This window comes from Acomys russatus, chromosome 11, assembly GCF_903995435.1.
Source record: "Acomys russatus chromosome 11, mAcoRus1.1, whole genome shotgun sequence".
Taxonomy (NCBI): Eukaryota; Metazoa; Chordata; class Mammalia; order Rodentia; family Muridae; genus Acomys; species Acomys russatus.
In genome coordinates this window covers 56,419,511-56,442,442 of record NC_067147.1, presented here as the reverse complement: position 1 = coordinate 56,442,442, position 22,932 = coordinate 56,419,511, and the positions used below count along the sequence as shown (strand labels likewise).

The following is a 22,932-nucleotide window of genomic DNA, read 5'->3' as shown; positions in this document are numbered from 1 at the left end:
CTCTCATATCTCATCATCCTGTTTTAGGCGTCTCCATTTCTCTGTGCCATACATTTTCTGGCCAATACTATGGAAAGTCAGGTCTATTTGAGTAGTAAAGGCTCCTTCTTAAAGGAAAGAAGGGAGGGAGACAGTAGTAATGTTGTTGTGATTTTTTTTTGTTTATTACAGAATGTAGAACTATCTCAATGGGACAAGGACAAGAAGTGCACGCTCGCAAACTGATTCAAATGTCCATGCAACAGGTATGCAACCAAGGCCTGACATCATTGCAACCAAAGCTCTACAGTTCCATCCATCTGGTCTACCTTGGAAGGCCACAGTGATTGGAAGCATCCTTCCTCTGATGCTCATTTTCCATTCCTGTTGATGCACAGCCAAACCATTGGTCATCTGTGGTCATCTCAAAGCACAGTTTCCTCCTTTTAACCCCATAGAAAGCTTGCTGTTTCTTATGGTCCACATTCAACTTTGTTTTTTTTTGTATCTATCCATCAATCCATCTATCTGTTTACAATCTAGAAGGGACAACATCTGGTTCCTAAGGTTACAGCTCCAGCCATCTTGGAATTCCATGATCAATATTCATGTAAGGAACAAATCAGGGCAGTTAAATTTCAATTTTCAGTTAAAGGCGGGTTTTCATTTTTCGTTACTGGATCATTTTGGGCAAATAAGAATAGTTGAGGACTTTGTGTTTAAATATTGATGACGATTTTTACTGAAGGGGAATGCTGAGAGGCAGTTGGCGTTGTGCCTAATAAATACACAGATCGTTACGTTTCTAAAAATGCCTTGCAGATAGCCATCTCAGCTCTAATAAGAAAGGGCATAATTTATGAAAGTAAAATAAAAATCTTGGTTTGTTTTTAAGTGTTTGATCTCATCACGACTGTGGCGACTTTGTCATGCCTTTTCTCTGGGAATTAATGACCAGTGAGAGTTAATGGCCCAAAGCTCTACTTAGGTCATCAAAATTTCAAGCTGGTCATTAATTTTCAAGTGCCCAAAGCCTTAATCTCTATCACCTAATTAAATTCGATAATAAATTATATTTAATTTATATATCAAGGCAATGATGTGCAGTTATTTCTACTTGAGTCAGATCTCCCAGTCTTTTGGGTGATTTGTCTGTTCTACTTTGGGCAAAAGAGATTTTTTTTTTTTTAGTTTCAGTGAGTGGGAAACTTACTTTAAATACGACATTCACCTTAATCTTCTTTGGGATGATGGTTTTTGTAGCTTCCACATCTGTTTCTCACAATGTATTCTAATGGCATTATCAGAAAACAAACAAATACAAGTGTGGCTGTATTGTGACCTTGAGAAACCCCAGATTTCAAACACATCTGATGTCCCTGGATGCCGAGTAAGGGAGCAGAAAGTCCAGGTCCACGATGCTGAATTCCATCTTCTCCTACCTAGAGGAGATATCTATATATTGGGCCACGGTAAAGGCTCAGCGCATCCTCTTTGCCACTCAAGCAAGCCCAGCTCTGATTTTTTTCTTCTGGTGGAAGGCACGGTTTAAATAACCCTCATGTAGTTACTATGTTTAACAGTTTGTGGATATAGTTATCTAGTCAGATCAAAACATTAAAATGTTGACTTACTGGGCACGGTGATGCAAACCTATAATTTTAGTACTAGTGGTCAGAAGAAAGAGGCTTGAGAGTTCAAGACTAGCCTAGGCTACACAGTGAGTTCAAGACCAGCCTGAACTATAGAATGAAGCACCAACTCAATAAATAAGTGAACAACTCTTGTCTTTGTAGAGTAGTGATGGCCTCTGGCTTAGTGTTAAAAAGTGCTCTGCTTAACCATTGAGATGGAGCTTAATAAATCATGTTTTCAGGAGCCCCTGGGAAAAGCAATGACAATGTGATTTAGAACTTGGCTAGCAGGTGCCACCACATGCATGACCTCTGACTTTAAGAAGATGACAAGCATTTTCTTCTTGGTTTGAGGCCAAATGGATTCTGACGTACCTGTGCAAGTTACCAACGTTGCCATTAGATGGCACACACACTCAAGTTTTCATTTCTAGTCTCTGAGGAGTCAGGCGGTCCAGAATGCAATGTTATTCATTAGTCAGTTGGCTGCAAGTCACCAGATTAGGCCAGGAATATGTGTTGACATATAGGTTTGTTTGTTTTAATTACTAAACACAGACTCAAAATAAAGCAATCATGCTGTAAGCAAGCTTATTTCTGAAATTCATTTTGTTTTGGTAAAATAATCACAAGATATAAGAAATAAATGTGGACTCTTTTTTTTTTTGGACACAGGGTGGCTGGGTATTACTGCAAAATTGCCACCTTGGTCTAGAATTCATGGATGAATTACTCGAGACGTTAATGATCACGGAAACCGTGGAGGACTCTTTCCGCGTGTGGATCACCACCGAGCCCCACGACCGGTTTCCAATCACGTTACTCCAGGTGTGTCACTGGGAGCCAACCCAGACCACAGCATGAGTCACGACCGACAGCGGCTGAGGGGCAGGTGGGGAGGGAGGGCAAGATGACTCTCGAGGTAGAAGTGCTTGCCATTGAGCCGACAACCCCAGTTTGCTCTTCAGAGGCCAAAGGGCAGAAGGAAAGAACAGACTCTAAGCTCCACGTGTGTGCTGTGGCATATGCTAGGCCTCCCGAAGAGTAAACAAGCTCGCACAGCTTTAAATGGGGCAACAGGACAGGGTGTATTAATTAGCTGTAGTCATCAGGCTTGTTATTTCCATAAGAAAGTTCTAAGTCCGTATTAGCTTATTGGGTTTGCACTCTGGTCAATGTAATTGGCTTTTTCGTTGAATTCCAGCCCACATATTCTGTGCCATAAGCACAATATTACCTAACACGCTACTATTTTTTCTTTTCTTTTCTTTCTTTCTTTCTTTCTTTTTTTTTTCGAGACAAGTGTTTCTCTATATAGCCTTGGCTGCCCTAGACTTACTTTGTAGACCAGGCTGGCCTCGAACTCTCAGAGATCTGTCTGCCTGTGCCTTCCTGAGTGTTGAGATTACAGGTGTGTGCCACTGTGCCAGGCTATGATTTCATTATTATTAGTTAATTTATTTTTATGTTTATGGTTGGTTGATTGCATTGATGTGTGTGTACCATACGCATGTGGTGCCCTCAGAGGCCAGAAGAGGGCACTAGATCCCTTGGTATTGGAGTTACAGATAGCTGTGAGCTGCCATGTAGGTACTGGGAACAGAAACTGGGTCCTCCACAAGAGCCACCAGTGTCCTTAACCACTGACCCATCTTTTCAGCTCTTGTTGCATGATTTCAACTGCATTCTTCACAGTACTTTATAACAGTAACACAAATGTTTGCTTCTCAAAACAGACTTCTCTCAAGTTCACAAATGAGCCACCCCAAGGCGTCCGGGCAGGCTTGAAAAGGACATTTGCTGGGATCAACCAAGACCTTCTGGACATCAGTAACTTACCCATGTGGAAGCCCATGCTGTACACAGTGGCCTTTCTGCACTCCACTGTTCAGGTAACCTGGAAACCAGTGGTCACCACTAGGGGGCGCTAGTGAGCTGATGTAGCTGCCATGGGAGAGAGAGCTCTTGGAAGGAAGGCGTCCATATCCCCACCTCCATCCTGGCATTTCACCCCATCTGGCTTAGTATGTGTTTGTTTCAGATCTCGCCCGTAGCCCCCACTGTGCAAATGTGACCTTCTTGGGTACAGAGGCCTTCCTTTTGATGCTGCCGACTCACGTCCTGTGGTCACTGCGCTGTGAGGGCACATTCACGGTGCTGTAGTCATTTTTTCCCTTACTGTGAGAAATACCCGAGGGAAACAGTTTAGGGGGAGGCGTTTACTTTGGCTCACGTTGCAAATGGTCAAGTCAGATGGTTCTAACATTTGGTGTCAAGACACGGGAAGACACAGGAGCAGAGCTTAATCACCCTGTGGTGGCCATGAAACAGAAATGGAGACAGAATGCTGTCATGGACCAACTACCCCTAAATCCTATATTCCAGAAGTTTCTACCACCTCTAAAAATAGCACTGCTTTTAACACATGAGCCTGTGGGGCGGCGGGGGAGGAGGGGTTCCTACTTTTAAACCATAAAGCCGAGTGCGGTAAATATTTGTATAGTGAACCAACAGATTATTAAGAGCCAACCTTGGACTTGAAAATGCCTGGGTTGGCCAACAGTGTTATCCACGCCCCCTCAGATAGTGACAGCCACTGCTTTTCAAGGTAGGGTTGCCCCCAATTTCAAAATGAGGCAATTGCCCTGGGGGGGGGGGCGGGGAGGTGGCTCCATGAGTGCCTGCCGTGCAAGCCTAAGGAACAGAGTCACCCCCAGAACCTGCGTGTAGAACACTGACATGGTGGCATATGCTTGTAATCTCAGTGCTGGGAGGCAGAGGCAGGCAGATCCTTGTTAGTCACTGGCCAACTAGACTACGTGATGAGTTCCAGGCCAGTTAGAGACTCTGTCTTTTAAAAGAGAAAGAGGGGCTGGAAAGATGGCTCAGCAGTTGAGAGCACTGACTGCTCTTCTAAAGGACCCGGGTTCAATTCCCAGCACCCACATGGCAGCTCACAACTGTCTGTAACTCCAAGATCTGACACCCTCACACAGACATACATGCAGGCAAAACACCAATGCACATAAAATAAAAACAAATAAATTTAAAAAATAAAAAAGAAAGAAAGAAAAGGGGAGACAGGAGACAGGGCCTAAGTATCAACCCCCAAGGGTCTTCTGGCTTTTATGTATACACACACACACATACACACACACACATACACACACACAAAATGAGATGATTGAATCTTAGTCTGTGTCATCCATGATAGATCTGGGCTGGCCTGTCCCTAGTTCTCAGTAGTGGACATGGGGAGGGGTAACCAGAGTTCCCCACCCCTGCCAAGTTGTAATGACAGCTTTCACACACTAATTACTTATGTTAATTGTTACTAAATACTTATTTTAATTAGTAATTGCTTGTGTTGTGATTTAACTGTTTTAGGGTTACTAAGAAACTTACTCTGTTCTTTTATGTGTGGCTCAATATTGGGAAATGTCATGCCCTTAATTCACAAAAGGAATTCTTTGGTTTCACAAGGGCGTGAAGGGATTTCTTTCTGTGTCTCTCCTTCCTGGAGCTTGGGAGAAAGACAACATGAGCCCTTGGTCATGCCCTGGCAGGTGTGGCCTCAGCTGTGCCCATGTGGGGTGTGGAAGTCCCTTCATATCTCTCCAAGAACAGGGGAATGCATAGTTTCCTCCAGGACTTGCTACTGTCCCCTGGCTCACTGTCTGCAGCACCACACTGGGTCCTTTGCAGCCACCAGAGAGGGCTGTGGGTGTTCTTCTGTCTCTTTGCTCCGGGAGAGTGCACATTGGCTTGCATGCTTTGTGAGTAGCTGCTTTTACTAAATTCCTCTGTGGCTTTAGGATTGTAAATTACAGCTTTCCAGAGACCAATTTCACGCCTCTTATCTGAGGATTGTTCCCCTGTATCACGCTCCAGTTCAAAGACTGCTGTGACCCTGTTATTTGATCCCCTATTCACAGATAACAATATTTTCTGACTGTTCCCAGTCACAGTGACTCAACTCTTCCGCTGAGCTCACCCTGGAGAGTTGCTGTGGGAAGGGATTTTTCCATATAGTCAGTGTGCCAACATGTGTTGGCCAGAGAATGTGGACATTATCTGGGAGCTGGACGGAAGAGCCCAAAGCCCATGATCCAGTCAGGGGCCAAACTGTGCTTGGGGTAAACAAGATGCATGTTTAGGGTAAAACATAGAAAAACAGTATGTCTACTTCCAGGGCTGGGACACACTAACAGACTAATAGTAGTATGTCAGTATAATAATAATAATAATAATAATAATAATAATAATAATAATAATAAAAAATAATAATATTGAAGGTCTGTCAAGATGGCTCAAGTAGGTAAAAGCTCTTGCTACTATACCTGACTACCAGAGTGCTGTCCTTGGAACATATGGTAGAAGGAGAGAACTTACTCCTGAAAGTTGTCCTCTGCCCTCAGAACTATGCCATGGTACACACACACACACACACACACACGCATGCACACACACACACACATACACGCATGCACACACACACACACAGAGAGAGAGAGAGAGAGAGAGAGAGAGAGAGAGAGAGAGAGAGAGGAGACAGAGACAGAGACATAATGATTTTTTTTTTTTGAGAAGTCAGTCTGTAAAGCACTTGCCATCCAAGCATGAAGACCAGAGTTTGAGCCTTGAAGAACTCATGTGAAAAACCAGGGCAAGGCCACATGTGTCTGCAACCCCACCCCAGTGAGGTGGGAGGGGTGAGAGTGAAGGGGAAGGGAGGAGGAGGAGACAGGTGGATCTCCGGGCTCCCTGGTCAACCAATCTAGTCAAATTGGTGCGTTCCAGTCTTAATGATAGACCCTGTCTTAAAAAGGCCTACATGTGCTTTTAGCATGCACATGCGTGCGTGCGTGTGTGTATGTGTGTGTGTGTGTGTGTTTGTGTGTTGTGGTTTGGAGGTATATCCCCGAACCACAAGAAGCTTGCAGATCTTGTCCTTGCTAACCAAAATGACAAGGGATTGATTGATTTGTGCCCCATTACTACAAGCTGTAGAGCGGAGGAGCGCCTACGGCAGTCCACCCACATAAGCATGAACAACCTGGGGCTGAGCTCACCAAACCGCTGCCTGCTCTCCACATGGTTTTTTTTTTTCTCTCTGAATCATGATTTGTCATGCATCCACTCACCCAGCTCAAGGGCAAGGTGCATGGTGTGGACTCCACACCAGTTGTCATCCTTCCTCTGCTGGGAGAAGGGCTTGTGGGCATGGCTGTTCGGGAGGGGCAGCAACATGCTGGAGGGTGTGGCTTGTTTCCTTAGTGATGTGGGATCAAGCTTCCTCCATGGAAGGAGGATGCTTCAGCCGCTGCCTTGTGGGCTTGCTTACGTGCACAGGGTAACTCTAAAGTAGTGCTGCTCACTCTACACAGGTTTCTGAAACCTCCCCATCTCTTTAGGAAGTTACCATTTAGGTAGAATAGGAATATATATTCACATATATACATATTGGCTGCTTTATTGGTTCTTTTTCCTACTTCCCTACACCACCTCTATTTCTTCCAATCCCCCAACACTGGGTAGGAGAGAAAGAAAGTTAGAGGGAAAGGGGGGGGGTGTTGTTATCGTTAGGCTATTTCCTGCTGATTAGGGCTGTTGAGTTCTTTGGGGGCAAGGTTGATCTTAGTCATCAGGATATCTCCAACCAGCAAACAGCAAACAACAGTAGTAGCAGGGGCAGCAGCAGGGGCAGCAGCAGCCACCGCCTCTGTCAGGGCTCTTGCATTTATATACCCTCTGAAGAGTCCCAAGAATTCCAAATGTTAACCATCTGCAGTTGTCAAAATCCCATCCCTGCCAGAGCATGAGACAATCATAGTTGGATGCTGCCTCATATCCCACACCTGCGATTAAAACAAAAACATATTCCCGTAACATTTCTATGTTTTTAAATAAGCCAAAATCCTTGCTACATGTAGGCTGCAGCCTCTGATGGCAGAAGTTTCTGCTACTGGAGCTACTCCAACTGTAGCTACCTTCGTTACTTCCGCCTTTGTTTCCTGTGGGAACCTTTCATTCTTAGGAACCCAGGCTCGATCGGGTACCACTGTGTTGAACAGAACCCAGGAGGGAAGATGCTCTCTTGGATCCACTGTTCTATTTCAGTGCAGCGTCATGGCTGGGGGATGCAGCAAGCCTGCTTTTATCTTTACCCTTTGAGACTTTGTCAACACATTTTCTACAAAGTCTTGACCCTGAAACCCAGCAATTGCATTTTTTACTCTCCCAACAGCTATAGAAATAAGATCAACAAAATGTCCAGTGATTTCCCCCTCTGCCTTCCCTTATCGGTGGCAATTTGTGTTGCTTTTGAACAAGGAGTTCGGTAGAACAGATCCCCTAAGCCATGGTCCTCAGCCAGTGCCTGGAGGCCGGCCAGATTGGTCACATTAGCCTCTGGGAAAATGACAGACTGAGGGACTAGGAGAGTGAAGTTAGTGATGGACCAGGGTTGGGGGTAGAAAATTCTTGTTTTAAGAATTTCCAATATGGTTTCTACATACAACAAAAATTGAGAATGACGGTGACAAAAAGCCACTGCATTTAAGGGAGTAGTCTGAGAATCCCTCTCCTCAGCCCAGTGGTTTGCCCACAGGGTTTCTAACACTTGAGACACGTCTAGTGGTTTATCCTGAGTTTTTACTGTCTCTTTGCTAAAGTCAGTCTGTTCTTGGCCCAGGATAACAAGCCCCTGAAGGATTCTGGGATCTCTAGAGTCCTGCAGCAGTCGTTGTGAATGTGGACTTTTTTTTTTTTTTTTTTTTTTATCACAGCCCTTAAAGTAATTTAATAAACACATTCATATCACCAGGGCCCTGGAAATACCATCATCATTATGTTTTCATTCAGGGAAGTGTTCAGTTCCTCTGTGCTTTTTTTCTGCCTAGTTGAAGTCTTGACAAAACACCCCTTTTCCAACCTAATAGCGCGTGCACAAGTCCCTGCTTTGGCAAGCATGCTTATGAGACCTTTACTGAAATATTTCTGAATGGCTGCAGTAACACGATGCGAGTTTCTCTTCCACATTGCCCTGTCATCCCGTCTCCTACTGGTTCTGACCCCAGATCGCCTAGTGCGGGTTGTATCTTTCATTTCAGTGCACACTTCATTTCGCCATCTTACTGAGTCTGGTCATTAACTACAGCCAGTGAACTACACCGAACCCCGTGTAAAATCAGGATGAGCCTCAGCACCATTTAAATGACTCCAGTGAGCACTTTCTCACCACTGATCTCAGAGCATTTCCATGTGTCATAGGTGGTTCTGTTCCATGTATTTCTCGCAGGGGCAGGGATGGGGTGTGGGGTGTGGGGTGTGCAGAACTCTGTAAAGCTTGCAGACCTGCATTTAGATCCCCAGAACACCTGTCAAGTTCTGGCAGGGGAAGCAGAGGCAGGAGTGTCTCTGGAGTGTGCTGGCCAGCCCTTCTAGCCTAGGCAGATTCAACGAGAGGCCGAGAGGCCGAGAGGCCGTGTCTCAAAAAGTAATGTTGACAGCGATTCAGGAGGACACCCAGCTGTGACTTCTGAGCGCGCGCGCACGCGCGCGCGCACACACACACACACACACACACACACACACACACACACACACACACAGAGGAAGGGTATGGGGAGGAATCAGATTGTTCAAACGATGTACGGAGTGTGCTCTGGTCCCCCTAAACCCATCACATTCCTCCTTATCAAGCTCTTTGGCAGATGGAGTTTTGTGCTCAAATCTGTCTATACCCCATCCTGAAGGAGATGAACCCAGGGTCCTTGCTGCTCCTGGAGCCCACCCTCTACTGCAGTAGGCTCCTCTGCCTGCTGTCCTCAACACAGACTTTGTGCTTCTGTATTTTCTCCACGCCTTCACCAAACCTGCCGGCTTCTTGTCTGTTTTAACAGACCAGCCTCATTTTCACTGCGAGCTAGAAGCCTTGGGTCAGGTGTCTTGGTTTTGTTTTTCCTTTTGTTTTTCTGGCTTGTCTTCCTGGTAAATTTCAGCGGCTAATTGCATTTGCTTTCACACTGTCCTTTTCTTGTTTCTGTGTCTGATTTTCTCGACCAGACGAAAACTTCTTGAAAACACATGTACTCGATAATGTTTTTCTCTTGAACTAATACGACTTTATCCTGGGGCTTGCAGAATACTAACTGCACTGAAGAGATGCACTATTCTAAATGGCCTTAAAATCTCCACATCCTAGATTCCAAAAGAGCTCCCAGGCTCTTGTGGTAACTTGGTCTTTGATGCTTTTTAATTACATTTTTGTTTATTGATTGGGGAGGCACGTGACATGACTCACATGTGGTCAGGCAACAGCTTTGGGGAGCCCGTTCCCTCCTCCCACTGTGAGGTTCTCAGGCATCAATCTAGGCCACCAAGGCTTGTGAGAGCATGTTTATCTGCTGAGCCACCTCTCTGGGCCCAATTCTTCTTTTCCTTTATTGTTATCTAGAGGGATCCATGGGTGGTTGGATATGCCAACAGATGGACACAAGAACTGGAAGTGAATCACGTGAAAGAAAAAAAAAAAGCATCCACCAAGATTTTGTCTTTTCCCCAAGATGAACTCCTCTGTCTTTTGACTTCTGTGAGCCAACTTAGAAAGAGAATACTTTAAATGAAAATAGATAAGGAGTGACATGATACGAGGCAAGTTTCAGCACTGGGGCAATTTTCAAAGCTCTCATTTTAAGGAATAGATGAGTGGCCATCGTTCTGTGCATATAAATGGAAATGTTTCCATGGAGCCAGTTCGAGTATCTCCAGTAATTGCAAAGGAAGAATTACGTCTCATTCAGCCCGCTGTATAATTGAACCTTAAATTTAAAAAATTCAGCCAAACGCTTAGGTAAAGCTCACTGTAGATTTTGATCTTTTTTTTTTTTTTTTCCAAAAAAAAAAAAAAAAAAAAAATGGCTAATATTTCCATTTCACTAAGTGACTTACGCTCTGCTGTTTGAAGATTACACGACAGAAGAAACCACAGCAACTATTTTCATGTGGATATCCGAAAGGCTCCATCCCACCCTGGCTGCCAGAATAATCTGGGAGAGGCCCACCTCAAAGTCTCTGAGATCTACTCTGGAATTTCACAACTCTCACTTGACCTCACTGAGGGTGGGAAGGTAGTGGACTGACCAGTGTGGCGTAGACAACTGCAAGTCCTTCCGCCAAACAAAGACAGATGGAAGACCTGTCCTTCACTGCCAAGCTTCCAAATCTGGTTAAAGGACCAAATATCCCAACACGAGGCAAGAAGATACATACACCACCTATCCTGGTTAGGTTTGCTGTCAACTTGACCCACCTGGGACGAGGAAACCTCAATGGAAGAGTTGTCTTCATCAGATTGGCCTATGGGTGTGCCCATGGGGGGGGGGGCTTCCTCTGATTGCTGGTTGCCATATGTATTCCCCCAGTAGCCTCCCGTTTGCTTTCCTGCCATATGACTCCTGTCCATTCCCATCTCAGTCCTCAGCACCTCCTTATGTCCTCTTGTATCTCCTTTTGAGTTTCATAGCCTATGTGTACACTCACATGCCCTTAAACACACACACACACACACATGCACACGCACAAACACACAGACATAAAACAAGTTGGGCATGGTGGCACACGTCTGTAATCCCAACGCTTGAAGAGGCAGAGGCAGGCAGATCTCTTTGAGTTCAAGACCAGCCTGCTCTACAGAGCGAGTCCTGCATAGTCAAGGCTATGCAGAGAAACCCTGCCTCGAAAAACCAAAAACCAACCAACCAACCAACCAAACACCCCATAGAACAAAAGCTAGCATCTGTACATGTTCACGAGCGAGAGCATGTGATACTTGTTTTTCCGGACCTAAGATACATAACTTAATAGTAAACTTCCCAGGTGTACTTGTTTTCCTGAATACTTTATGATTTTCTTTCTTCTTGAAGGCTGAATAAAATTCAGTTTTTTGTATGCTGCCATTATTCGGCCATCTGCTGATGGGCATCTATGCTGGCTCCATTTACTAGCTATTACGAGGAGAGTAGCAGTAAGCCTGGATGTGCAGGATCTCCGTGGTAGGGTAGAGTGTCCTTTAGGTGATGCTCAGATGGGTCAGATGGTATTTCTACTTTTACTTTTTTGAGGACTCCCATCCTATACTGGTTTCCATAATGGCTTCACTAATTTGCACTCACACTAGCATTTGCTGTCTATTTTCTTGGTAATCACCACTCTGACCTAGGAGGTGATGGAATTTCAAAGTAGTTTTAATTTGTTTTGTACTGGCAGTTAGGGATGTTGAACACATTTAAAATATTCATTAGCTACTTATGTTTCTTCTTTTGAGATCTGTCTGCTTCTTTTAATAGTGCATGTATAAACTTAAAGGATGATTTTTTTTTTGATGTTTAATTTTTGCAGTTCTTTATATATTTTATATACTAACCCCTTGTCTTAAGGATAGCTGGCAAAAGCTTTCCCTCAGTCTCTAGGTTGTCTGTTTTCTATGCTGGCGGCTTCTTTTTACTTTGTAGAAACCTTTTTTACCCCCTGGGCTGGTTGTCCTCCTATAACTAATTAGTTAAGTGATGGGGACAAGAGTCCCATTGACATGTGACAACCTAACCCAAGAAGTAAGGGAAGCAACTGCTCATTTTTGAGAGGGCTTTACATTTTTTGTTTTGTTTTGTTTTCTGCCCTTCACCTTATCTCCCAGGGTCGGAACAACTGGAGCTCAATTAAAACTAATGGTTTCGTTAATATTTTAAAAGCATGCCTGAGGGTCAGTGATTAAAACCTTCTGGCTTTCAGAATTTCTTCTGTAACTTGCCCATGGTTTTATCCTAGCTAATAGATCTCTTTAGAAGGTGGGATGTGAAGTCAGTGAGGCTTGGAACAGCAACAGGAAGAGGAAGAAATGGCTTGTGAAGACATGTGCCTGTGCACGTGTGTGTGTGTGTGTGTGTGTGTGTGTGTGTGTGTGTGTGTGTGTGTGCACATGTGCATATGCTTGTCTGTTGGAGAAGGCAGAGGAGAGAAACCAGGTCTAGTATGTATTCAGAGAAGCAGAATTGCTGTCCGTGCTCCAGAGGACACACAGAGCCTCCCTAGAGATACACATGAGCCAGGCAGGGACCGCTGGTAACACAGAAGCTGCACCCATCTGTGTGACTTTCCGGGTTTCCAGGGCTTGGAGTTATTAGGGCTACCACTCATATGCTTTCAAAGTGGTCCCCAGGACTCGGGGAGTGGAGATGCTCAGCCAATGAGGTAATTGTTTTGCAAGTTTGGAGATCTGAGTTTGATTCCTAGGACCCACATTAAAATTCTAGGCATGGGGGCATGCGCATGGAATCTCAGCACTGGGGAGGCAGAGACAAAGGGATCCCTGCGGCTTGCCTGTCAGCGAGTCTAATTAGCCAGTCTGGCCTAATTGGTGATCTCCAGGTCAAGGTAAGACCTATCTAGAAGGAGGTAGCCAGCTTTTCCGGGGACAGTACCCAAGGCTGTCCTCCGGATCCATGCATGCACCCACATGAACACAGGCAGAGAGAAACGCAGTAGTCTCCAGAATATCAAAGCTGCTCCATCCCCTGAACCGAGTCCAGTCTGATTATTCTCAGGCAATTTAGCAACTCAGAACAGCCACAGTCTCCTCCTAGGTGTCTTCCAGGTCTTACTCAGTAAGAGGGTGACAGTGGTGTGAAGGTGGTGTGAGAGTTTTAAAGACAGGTGTGTCATGCGCATAACAGAAATTCCTGGTTTTCAAAACCGGAGACAGAAAAATTACAGGGTGAAGGTAGCAGGGAGCCGTGCTCATAAATGCTTGAGTTCTTCAGCGTGAAAGATTTCAGCCTTTACTTTTGCCTCTCAAACTCTTTGGAGGCTGACTTAGAACAGCAACAGAGCCAGCAGGCACTCTTTAAGATTCTCCTGCAGTTTCCTGAGGAGTTGTCAATGGAGACCCAGACAAGTTTTGCTTGTTGGAGATAGATCTCACATAGCCCTTGAACTCACTATGTAGCTGAGGATGACCTTGAACTTCTCATCTTCCCTTCAACTAAGATTATACGCTATGTCACCATGACAACCTACTAGACTTAAACAATAGCTCCAACTTGACAAAATGTTTTTTTTTTTTTCAGAAATGTACCTTTAAGCCATTAGCTATAGTTATTAAATAATATTTGGTGGTTATTACACCTCAAGCTATACGTACTGTTTGTTTGCTTTTGTTGTGAGACAGGGTCGTGCTATGTAGCTCAGGCTGACTCTGAAGTCACAATCCTCCTGTTTTAGTCTCCCAAGTGCTGGATTACTAGTTTGTACCACCTTGCCCAACTAGACACTGTTCTTTAATTAAAACATTTTTATTTTAAAAAGCACATGTGTGTGTGTGCACACACACACACACACACACACACACGCTCAAGTAAGTTCAAATGCTGCAGTAGAATGGAACTCAGGCCATCAGGCTTGTCGACAACCACCTTTACCCACTGAGCCATCAGGCCAGCCCCATACTGTTCTTTTCACACAGTGTCAACTTATCTTAACAGTGAAGCTTTTATTTATTTATTTATTTATTTATTTAACTGTATTGCACTCCCAATAAATAACAGAAGAATTGTCAAGAGCCAAGTGTTCAGTGGTACAACACTTGCCTCGCACGCCCTAGGACCCCAAGGGTGACTTTCCAGCTCCACAGACAAAGATCCAGCTACACACAGTGTTTAAATCACAGCTGACACTGACTTCCTTTGCTGTATTTAAGGAGCGACGGAAATTTGGTCCCTTGGGCTGGAATATTCCCTATGAATTCAATTCTGCCGACTTCTCAGCCAGCGTTCAGTTCATTCAGAACCACCTTGATGAGTGTGATATTAAAAAGGTGAGTGGGATGGCCGGGGTTCTGTTGTTTTTCACTACAGCCCATAACGTGGCGTGAACTAGCTGAAGTCTCCCCGAGAACTGCCTTCGGAGGGACAGCCACTCTAACCAGCTGGTCTGCTCACTCTGTCCTCCCCTGACCAACACACTCACAGTTTGTCCCCCAACCCCCAGAAGGTGCCTGCCAGTCTAAGAATGAGACCCTGGGCTACAAAATACAATCCTGCCCCTAATGCCACTCCTGGGCCCCACGAGAAGAGGGACAACCTCAGTCAGGCTTGCCATCTTTGGTCTTCCTCCAGTTTCCTTAAAAGAGAGGAAGAGGGGTCAGCTAGGCAATAAGGCCGTGCCTTTTTTTTTTTTTTCCTGATCCTAAATTCCCTCCTTCACCATTAAAAAGAGATTCCTGTATGCATTGACTTATGTGTGCATCTGAGTGTGTGTAGTGTACCATGTGTGTACGGTGCCCTTGGAAGCCAGAAGAGAGGGGAACAGATCCTCTGGACCTGGAATTATAGATGGTTGAGCTGTGGGCTGAGAACCAAACCTCATCTGCTGCAAGAGCATCAAGTGTTTGTAACAGTTGAGCCCCTCTACTGGTTTGTGTGTGTGTGTGTGTGTGTGTGTGTGTGTGTGTGTGTGTGTGTGTGTGTGTGTGTGGTGCTAGTGACCCAAGCTTCACATGTGCTCAATAAGTGCCGTTTCTATCACTGGACCACAGCCCCAACCATGAAGTCATTTCTTTCAATTTATTATACATATTTGTTTGTTTAGTGTGTGCGCCATGTGTGTGCATGTATGCACACATGTGTACGTGATGTCTGTGTTTGAGTGCAGGCATTCATGCACAATGGTGCACATCTGGAGGCCAGAGGAGAACTTGCAGGAACTGGTTTTCTCTGTTTAGATTGTGGGTCTTGGGGTTGGGACTCCGGCCTTCAGGCTGGGTACCAAGTGGTTTTACATGCTGAGCCCCAAGAGCCTAGCTCATTTTCTTGTTAAGTTCAGCATATAAACAGCAATTTAAAAACTTTTCTTTTTTTTTTTTGTATTATTGGGGACTGAAGTTATGTCCTTGCCCATGCTAGACAATTTCTCTACCACCGAGCCACACCTCAGCCCCAGTGGTCACTTCCAAGATTGGCTACTAATCTCCGTGGCGTTTATGTAGGCAGGGCATCATTTTTGGCTGCACCATCATGAGGTTGACATAGACGGAGTTACCATTATGTCCATGTAATGATGGCTGGCTTCCTCGAGGTCACAGAGCTGTGGAGTATAAGCCTGGTTGTCGCTCCTCTCACAGGCTATGAAGGGAAATCTACCTTTTCCAGGACCACAAGCAAGTCCTTGCAAACTGTCCGCTCCTCCGTAAAGTCGTTGTAGCATCTTAGATGAATTAGCACTTATGGAAACACAGTGTACAGGCTTAATAGAGACAGACCACTTTTATTCTGCCCCTCTCTTCCTGCCCATCACTATAGACACTGTGGTAGCGGTGTGGTGCTGGTGAGCCGTGATGAATGTTCACCTGGGGTGGACAGAAGTCTAGAACCAGTCATTTTCTCTTGAAATGACAAAAGGATAGTAAATTCAGACTGTGGCAGTCTGATGAAAAATTATATTGTGTGGGTCCATACTCTGCATCTATTTATCATGTCAGCATATACAAATAATGGGTGCCTTGAAAACGGTTGCTTTGAAAGGCAACCAAGGTGAAAAATAAAAGTTTAACCAGTAATAAGTAAATAAAAATAGTAAGAATCAAACATCCGTAAGCATCTTCACTTTTCTTTTACTCTAAATATATTGTTTTCTTCAAAATAGCTACGAATAGCAGAATTACATTGCTAGTGTAGGATTGCTAAGAAATTAATAACGACTTTAAGCAGTTTTAGTTTACAGAATGAGACAGTGCAGGATTGCATTGTAGAAAAGCCTTGGGAATAAATACTTTCCTGTGCATTCTCTTACTGGTTCTGGAAAAATCTATTGCTAGGAGAGAACATTAACACTTCCCCTTCCTCGCCTCTGCTTCTCTCCCCACTAGGCATCACCTGCCCCGCCCCCCGCCCCTCTGTAACAGTGTGGCATCTGCTGTGATGAGGGTTACAGGCAATTACGATCACAAAGAGAAAAATACTGCCTTGCTTTCCTCTCTGACATAACCCATAGCCAGCGTATCCTCTTAACGCCTAATATCATAGATTTTTCTTTGGTGAGCAAACCGGAGCGGCTCCGGGCCTCACGGCAGTGAGTTATTCCTGTGAGATAGAGAGTTAATTTTCAATGCTGTTCAAGGTTCATTCAGCTGGTGTGATAAACACTCACTGGAAGCCACTTAGGGGAGGAAAGTTTGTTTGTCTCGCACTTTCAGGTCACTGTCGCCGAGGGAAGTCAGGAACCGTGGTGCACCACTGCTTGCTGGCTCATGCTTCGCTGGCCTTCTTACACAGTCTAGGGACACCTGTAGGAGACAGTTCCACCTATACTGGCCCCTCACAGAAATTCCCCACAGACCAACCTAATAAAGACTTTTTCCTCAGGTGCTTCTAGCCTGCGTCAGGTAGACCATTAATGCTAAAGGGGATAATTGCCTAAGTGGCATTTCCTTTTCCAGAACTTTCCTAGTGTTCTCCTTGGCAGTGGATAACCCTACCTTGTTCCTAACACAGGGTGTATCGTGGAGCACAGTTCGGTACATGATCGGAGAAGTACAGTACGGAGGCCGAGTGACAGACGACTTTGACAAACGGCTGCTTAATTGCTTTGCCAGAGTGAGTCAGTTTTGGGGAGGAAAACGTGTGAAGATACGGTTTCACTGTGGTTTCCTTTTTGAAAAACATGTATTTCATCTTAATTATGCATAAGTGCACGTGGCTATGCATGGCTGTGTGCATGTGAGTGTGGGTACCTATAGAGGCCAGAAGAGGGTGTCAGATGCTCTACAACTGGAGGGATGTGTGTGTGTGGGGTGTGTGTGTGTGTGTGTGCACGCGCATGCTCATGTGTTCTGGGAACCAAACTCCAGTTGCCCTTGTAAGATCAAGAACTGTGCTCTTTACCACTGAACTATCTCCCCAGCTGAAGAATACTTTTTATTTACAATGGGCATGACAAATGGTATGTTTGCGGGGGGGGGGGGCGGCGGGGCATGCTTATAAGTAGATAAGCCAAGAATCCCTTCTTTCTACCATACTGCCCTCACGTCCAACAATAAACCAGCCATCAGCCCTCCCACGGGGCCTCTCAAGGAGCCTGATACCCACTGCCCTTGCTTCATGGCCTCAGTTCTCCAGAATATGTCAGGAAAACACGGGCCATCTCTCTGGGCCTCTGCCTCTTGCGTCCAAAACAAAGCATGATTCCAAGGCTAAAAATAAGTGCCGGGGGAATGCACTATAATTTCAGTGTTCTTTTCTGTTGGAATGAACTACTGAAGATGGATGGAATGTTAGGGCTTCCCCTCTTTCCCCAGTAAGCTCCACAAAGAGCCCCTGAATAGATATTTTCTAGAGGATATTATTCATTAGTAATGATGACTCTACCATGAAGGATAAATAACATAAATCAAGGCCCACTGGACACACACTCTTCTTAAATCTTTCTGTGTGTTAAAGAAACAATATGCATTTACCTAAGTGGGAAAAAGCGGATACATGAATAATTTATTGAATTCTTTATATTAGGGACTCTGCTAGTAATTCTGGTCCAGCAAATAATGTTCTCCTACTCCTCCTCCTTCCTTTCCTTTTCTTCTTCTTTTACCCCTTTCTTTTTCTCCCCCTCCTCCTTCATTTCTTTTTGGCATAACTTAATTAAAATCACAACAAAGCTCTCTCTTTGAAGCCTGTTCTTTTCTGATGAGAGACAGAAAAGGAATGGATCTGGAAGCAGGGGGGGGGGAGGGGGAAGAAGAAAGGGAGGGGAGACTATAATTAGATATGCTGTATGTGAAAAGAATTTATTTCCAATAAGAGGGGGGAAAAGAAAAAAGAATAGAAATAAATTACAAGAAAGCATCCAAAGTGCTGAGATAGTCTGGCAAACTCGAGGTTGACCAGATAGCTGGGTTTTTTTTTTGTTGTTGTTGTTTATTTGTTTTAACTCTTTCTACTAAGTTGCACATGGAAAACAGCAAGTATTGGCAAGGATGCATAAAGGTAGGGACACCAGTGCTCAGAAGTCAACCAGACGGTAAATAGGGACAGACCTCCCAGAGTGCAGTCTGGTGATACTGGCTGAAATCAAGTACTCCAGCAAAACCGATGTCAAAGGAAAGGCCCACAGAGGTGTAAATACCAAATGTTCACGGTGGCATTGTGTGTGAGAGGTGAAGGCGCGCATCACAGGCTGGTTTTTCTGGAAAGAGGCTGTGACCCCTCTGTTCAGGTTTCCCATTCCCATTTCTCCAGCCTGACCTTATGTACGACCTTAGCCGAGGCTGACCTTATGTACGACCTTAGCCGAGGCTGACCTTATGTACGACCTTAGCCGAGGCTGACCTTATGTACGACCTTAGCCGAGGCTGACCTTATGTACGACCTTAGCCGAGGCTGACCTTATGTACGACCTTAGCCGAGGCTGACCTTATGTACGACCTTAGCCGAGGAAGCTCCTCTCTGCCAGGGCAGTTCCTGGGAAGGGTCTGAACTGCGAGTTCACGGTAGCCACTGCTCTAGCCACCTGGGAGAGTGAGTGCCTGGGTTCTCTCACCGCACCCTAAGACAGTGAGATGTAATGATTCAGCACGGAGGCTCCTGCCACTCACCCTTGTGGCACACGCGCTAGCAGCTCTTGTCCTCTCAGCTCCATGATGTCTCAGACATGCTCTCAGGACAGATATTATCCATAGCATCGTCTGAGGTGTTGGGGGGGGCAGCTTCCGTATCCACCATGGGGACAAAAGACCAGTTATTAATAGTGCTGTGTACCCAGAAGAAATGCTCTACGTGACATCCTGAATAGATTGTGCAAACATTTGTTCAGTGAAGCTGGAAAATATGTAAAACGAGATCTATAAAGTAAGCTGTGCATGTTTCACAGGGAGAGTACATATCCAAGGGCATACGTTAAGAACATTTAAATAGCCTCAAGAAAAAGGATACTGTAGGTGGATTTCGGAGCTGAATGGAGGAAAACTGAAACAAAAAGGGTGGCTAATTTATAGAAGTAACAAATACAGTATGTGAAAAACTTACCTCTGTGCCTGAAATTCAAAGAAAACAAGTGAGTGCAGTGACCATGGAGAATGAAAGAGGGCATCAGATCCCCTGGCACTGGGGTTAAGGACAGCTGTACACCAGATCCCCTGGGTTAGCTCGATCCTCTTGAGCTAGAGTTATAAGCAGTTGTGAGCCTCTTAACATGGGTGCTCAGACGTGATCTGAGGTCTTCCGGAAGAGCAGCCAGTGCTCTTAACCACTGAGCAACCTTGCCAGCGTCTCTGTACGATATTTTTAAATGTATAGAACGTGAACATAGCACATGATATGTTTACTCATGAGCTCTCTATCCCATGCTAGGGATTGAACTCTGGATTATGATCCCAGCCCTCCCCATAAAATTTCCACATTTGTATGAGGATTTGGGCTCCCATACCCACATTACTTATTGCAATAGATTTTGCAACCAACGCCTATCCATGTGCCTGTTGGTTTGCATGTTTTCATCTTTACCTACTCCCTCCTGACAGATGAAAGGCATTCCATCCCTTAGGGTGGGGGGGTAAGCGTGCATGGAGGAGACTGATGGTATAATGGAAGATATCAGGATATTTTCCTGACTTTGTCTACATTCCAAGTGAAGAAGTGAGGGCGTTGGCTATGGGGTGGCAGCAGGAAGTTTTAAGCTGTTTAAAGGATCACAGGGTGTTTTGTAGTTGCCTAGGAGAGCAAAGCGGGGAAAGATGGGCCCCCAGTAGATGTTCTCCACCGTCCACACTGGATTGCAAGTCTCTTGGAAGGAGCCACATCGTCCTGCTCTTCAGCTGTCCCCTACAGCCCTCTGGGGACTCACATACCTTGGTTGATGGTGAGTGACCTGCGCTGTCAGCACAGAAGGGTCCAAACATCTAAGACGGAATCCTCTGGGCTCAGTTCTACTGACTTCAGAACACTCCCTGAAAGCTAGGTCTACTTAAAAAGCATAACACATAACACTTAGAGGCTTTTATTTGAAAAAGCCTTGCATTCACTATTTAAAACGTCAAGATCAAGAAAAGTCCCCTTGGATCCTGCTCCCTTCTTCCCTTTGCCTTTGCATTGTGGGAACTGCCTTACCCTCAGGTGGCTGGAGCATTTTGGTTGGTGGCAGACAGGAGATTGTTGAGGGGCCCCTGTGTGATTTCCACCTAAGCACCAGAGCCCAGCTCCAGGCATAGCTGAGAGCCACCGTGGCACCTGACCAGGTGGATGGCTGACCTAGCAGTTCAAGTAGGGGACAGCTGCTGCTAGCTCAGCCTGCTTCTCCTCCACCACCTGGGCATACCCTGACATGGGACACTTGGGGCCATGGAGGACTGCTAAGTTAGACTTTAACTGTCTCCCCCAAGATTCTGCCTCCCCAAGTGTGGGAGACACACCTGCAGGGAACACACTTGAGCTATGTCTCAGTCACTCACTGGTCCTGGGCACAAGGTTCCCTTTCCTACCCCAGTGTGGTAGTTACCCCACCCCGTCATGATCGCAGTTTCCCCACTACCTGTTCCTAGCTCCTCTGAGCTCTCTCCCTGCATTTATTGTCCCACGCTTGTACCCAGATTGACATCCCAACCCACTCGGGACCTCAGAGTCTACAGTTCTCTGACCACTGGCAAGCTCTTCCCAAGTCCCTCAAGATTTCCCTCTTTCTTCCGCATTTGGCCACCGCCTCCCTCCTTCTGTCTTTCCCATCTTCCTTCCTTCCTTCCTCTCATTTAATCCACAGTTTTGCTCAGACTTGTTCCAGGTGTTCCCTCATTAGCATAGGTCACGCAGACCTCCTGCTAAGCCACGCCTTTTAAAGGTCCCGCCACTGTCCCACTGGTTTCGTGGGCTGTGGTAATTCTAGACCTAGATTATAGCAGCTGCTTTCTTTTGCATCTGCCCAAAGTGTCTGTGACGGCTTGAATGAGGAAATGTCCCCACAGGCGCGTGTATTTGAATACTTGGTTCTCAGTAAATGGTGCTGTTTGGTTTTGAAACCTTTAGAAGACTCAACTTTGCTAGAGGAAGTACGTCACTGGGGGCGGGGTCTGAGGGTTTATAGCCTGGCCCCACTTCCTGTTATCTGTCTCTGATCCTCCCATCCAATCCCTTTTGCTCTTTATGGGTGAAGTGTGATCTCTTTGCCTCCTGATGACAAACCAGCCTCATGGCTCTTTGCCGTGCTTTCTCCACCATCGTCACCTCTGTCCTTCAGGGACTCCAAGCCAAAAACCCTTTCTTCCCTAAGTTGCTTTGGTCAGGGTATTTCATCATAACAACAAAAAAAGAGACTAATGGAATAATTCCATGCAGAGCTCATATTCTGTATTTTATTATAGTCACACCTGGTGAACCCCAGCGATCTAGGGGCGTGTCAAGTCCACGTACTTGGGTATATATAAATAAAGTAACTGGGAAGCACGGGGCTAGGCTTTTGTTTTGCTTCGGCTACCACATGTCATGGGGCCACTTGGTGTGGTCGTTTGTTAGATAACGAATGTGCTAGGGACCCAAAGCCTCCATCCCAGGATGCGTCCCTGCAGCTCAAGCCACCCACGTCACTAAACAGCTCATTTGTCTTCATGCCGACTGCACACACAGAGTACCATCTTCTTTAATAACTTGAAATTGCTTGCCCACTCTGCTCAGCACCCCACGTCCCGTCATCCATCATAGAACTCTCCCCACTTTCCCTTTCCTCTCCCTCCCCACAATATTGTAATTATTTTAAGCTTCATGGCATCTGCCAGCCCACTTTGGTGCCCACTAATCTGTGTTTTTGCTAGCGCGTCCTCCCTAATCCCAAGTGCTCCTGCCAAAACAAAACAACAGCAACAAAACCCCCTCTCCTTGAAGACTTCTCTCCAAAATCATATTGTCCTTGATAAGTCCTTACCTGATCCCCACCTTGCCTGTCGCCCTTTCCTGCTGTCTTACGCCTTCTGTGCAGTTTGCCTATTTTTATGTCCCTCTGGCTCTCGCCTCAGTGAACCTCATATTAGAGTGGTTATTTCATAACTGGCTTGTCCCTCTACCAGGTCACGAGCTGCCTGGGTGAGAGGACCGCGTGTCTCTCTCCTTTGCGTTCTGTTCTGGTTCTCAGCTCTGTACCTTGCACACAGGAATTGAATAGAGTGACACTGAAGCAAATAGAGCCACGGAGAAAACCAGGACACAACATTTCAGGATAATCGCCGGGTCTAAAAAGAGCTGCAAACGGGCGATGGAGGGAGGCGGTCAGGAACAGTGGGACTGAATGGGCA

The 22,932-nt window shown here is 45.6% G+C and overlaps 1 protein-coding gene across 1 annotated transcript in view; it reads left to right on the top strand.

The window, feature by feature from the left end:
- Nucleotides 1–22,932, top strand: part of Dnah8 (dynein axonemal heavy chain 8) — a 228,670-nt gene that overhangs the window by 166,921 nt on the left and 38,817 nt on the right. Inside the window, exons 82-86 of the mRNA XM_051153391.1 lie at nt 172–245; nt 2,289–2,441; nt 3,350–3,505; nt 14,368–14,484; nt 17,159–17,260. Coding sequence (XP_051009348.1) covers nt 172–245; nt 2,289–2,441; nt 3,350–3,505; nt 14,368–14,484; nt 17,159–17,260 — 602 coding nt within the window. The remainder of the gene's footprint in view (nt 1–171; nt 246–2,288; nt 2,442–3,349; nt 3,506–14,367; nt 14,485–17,158; nt 17,261–22,932) is intronic.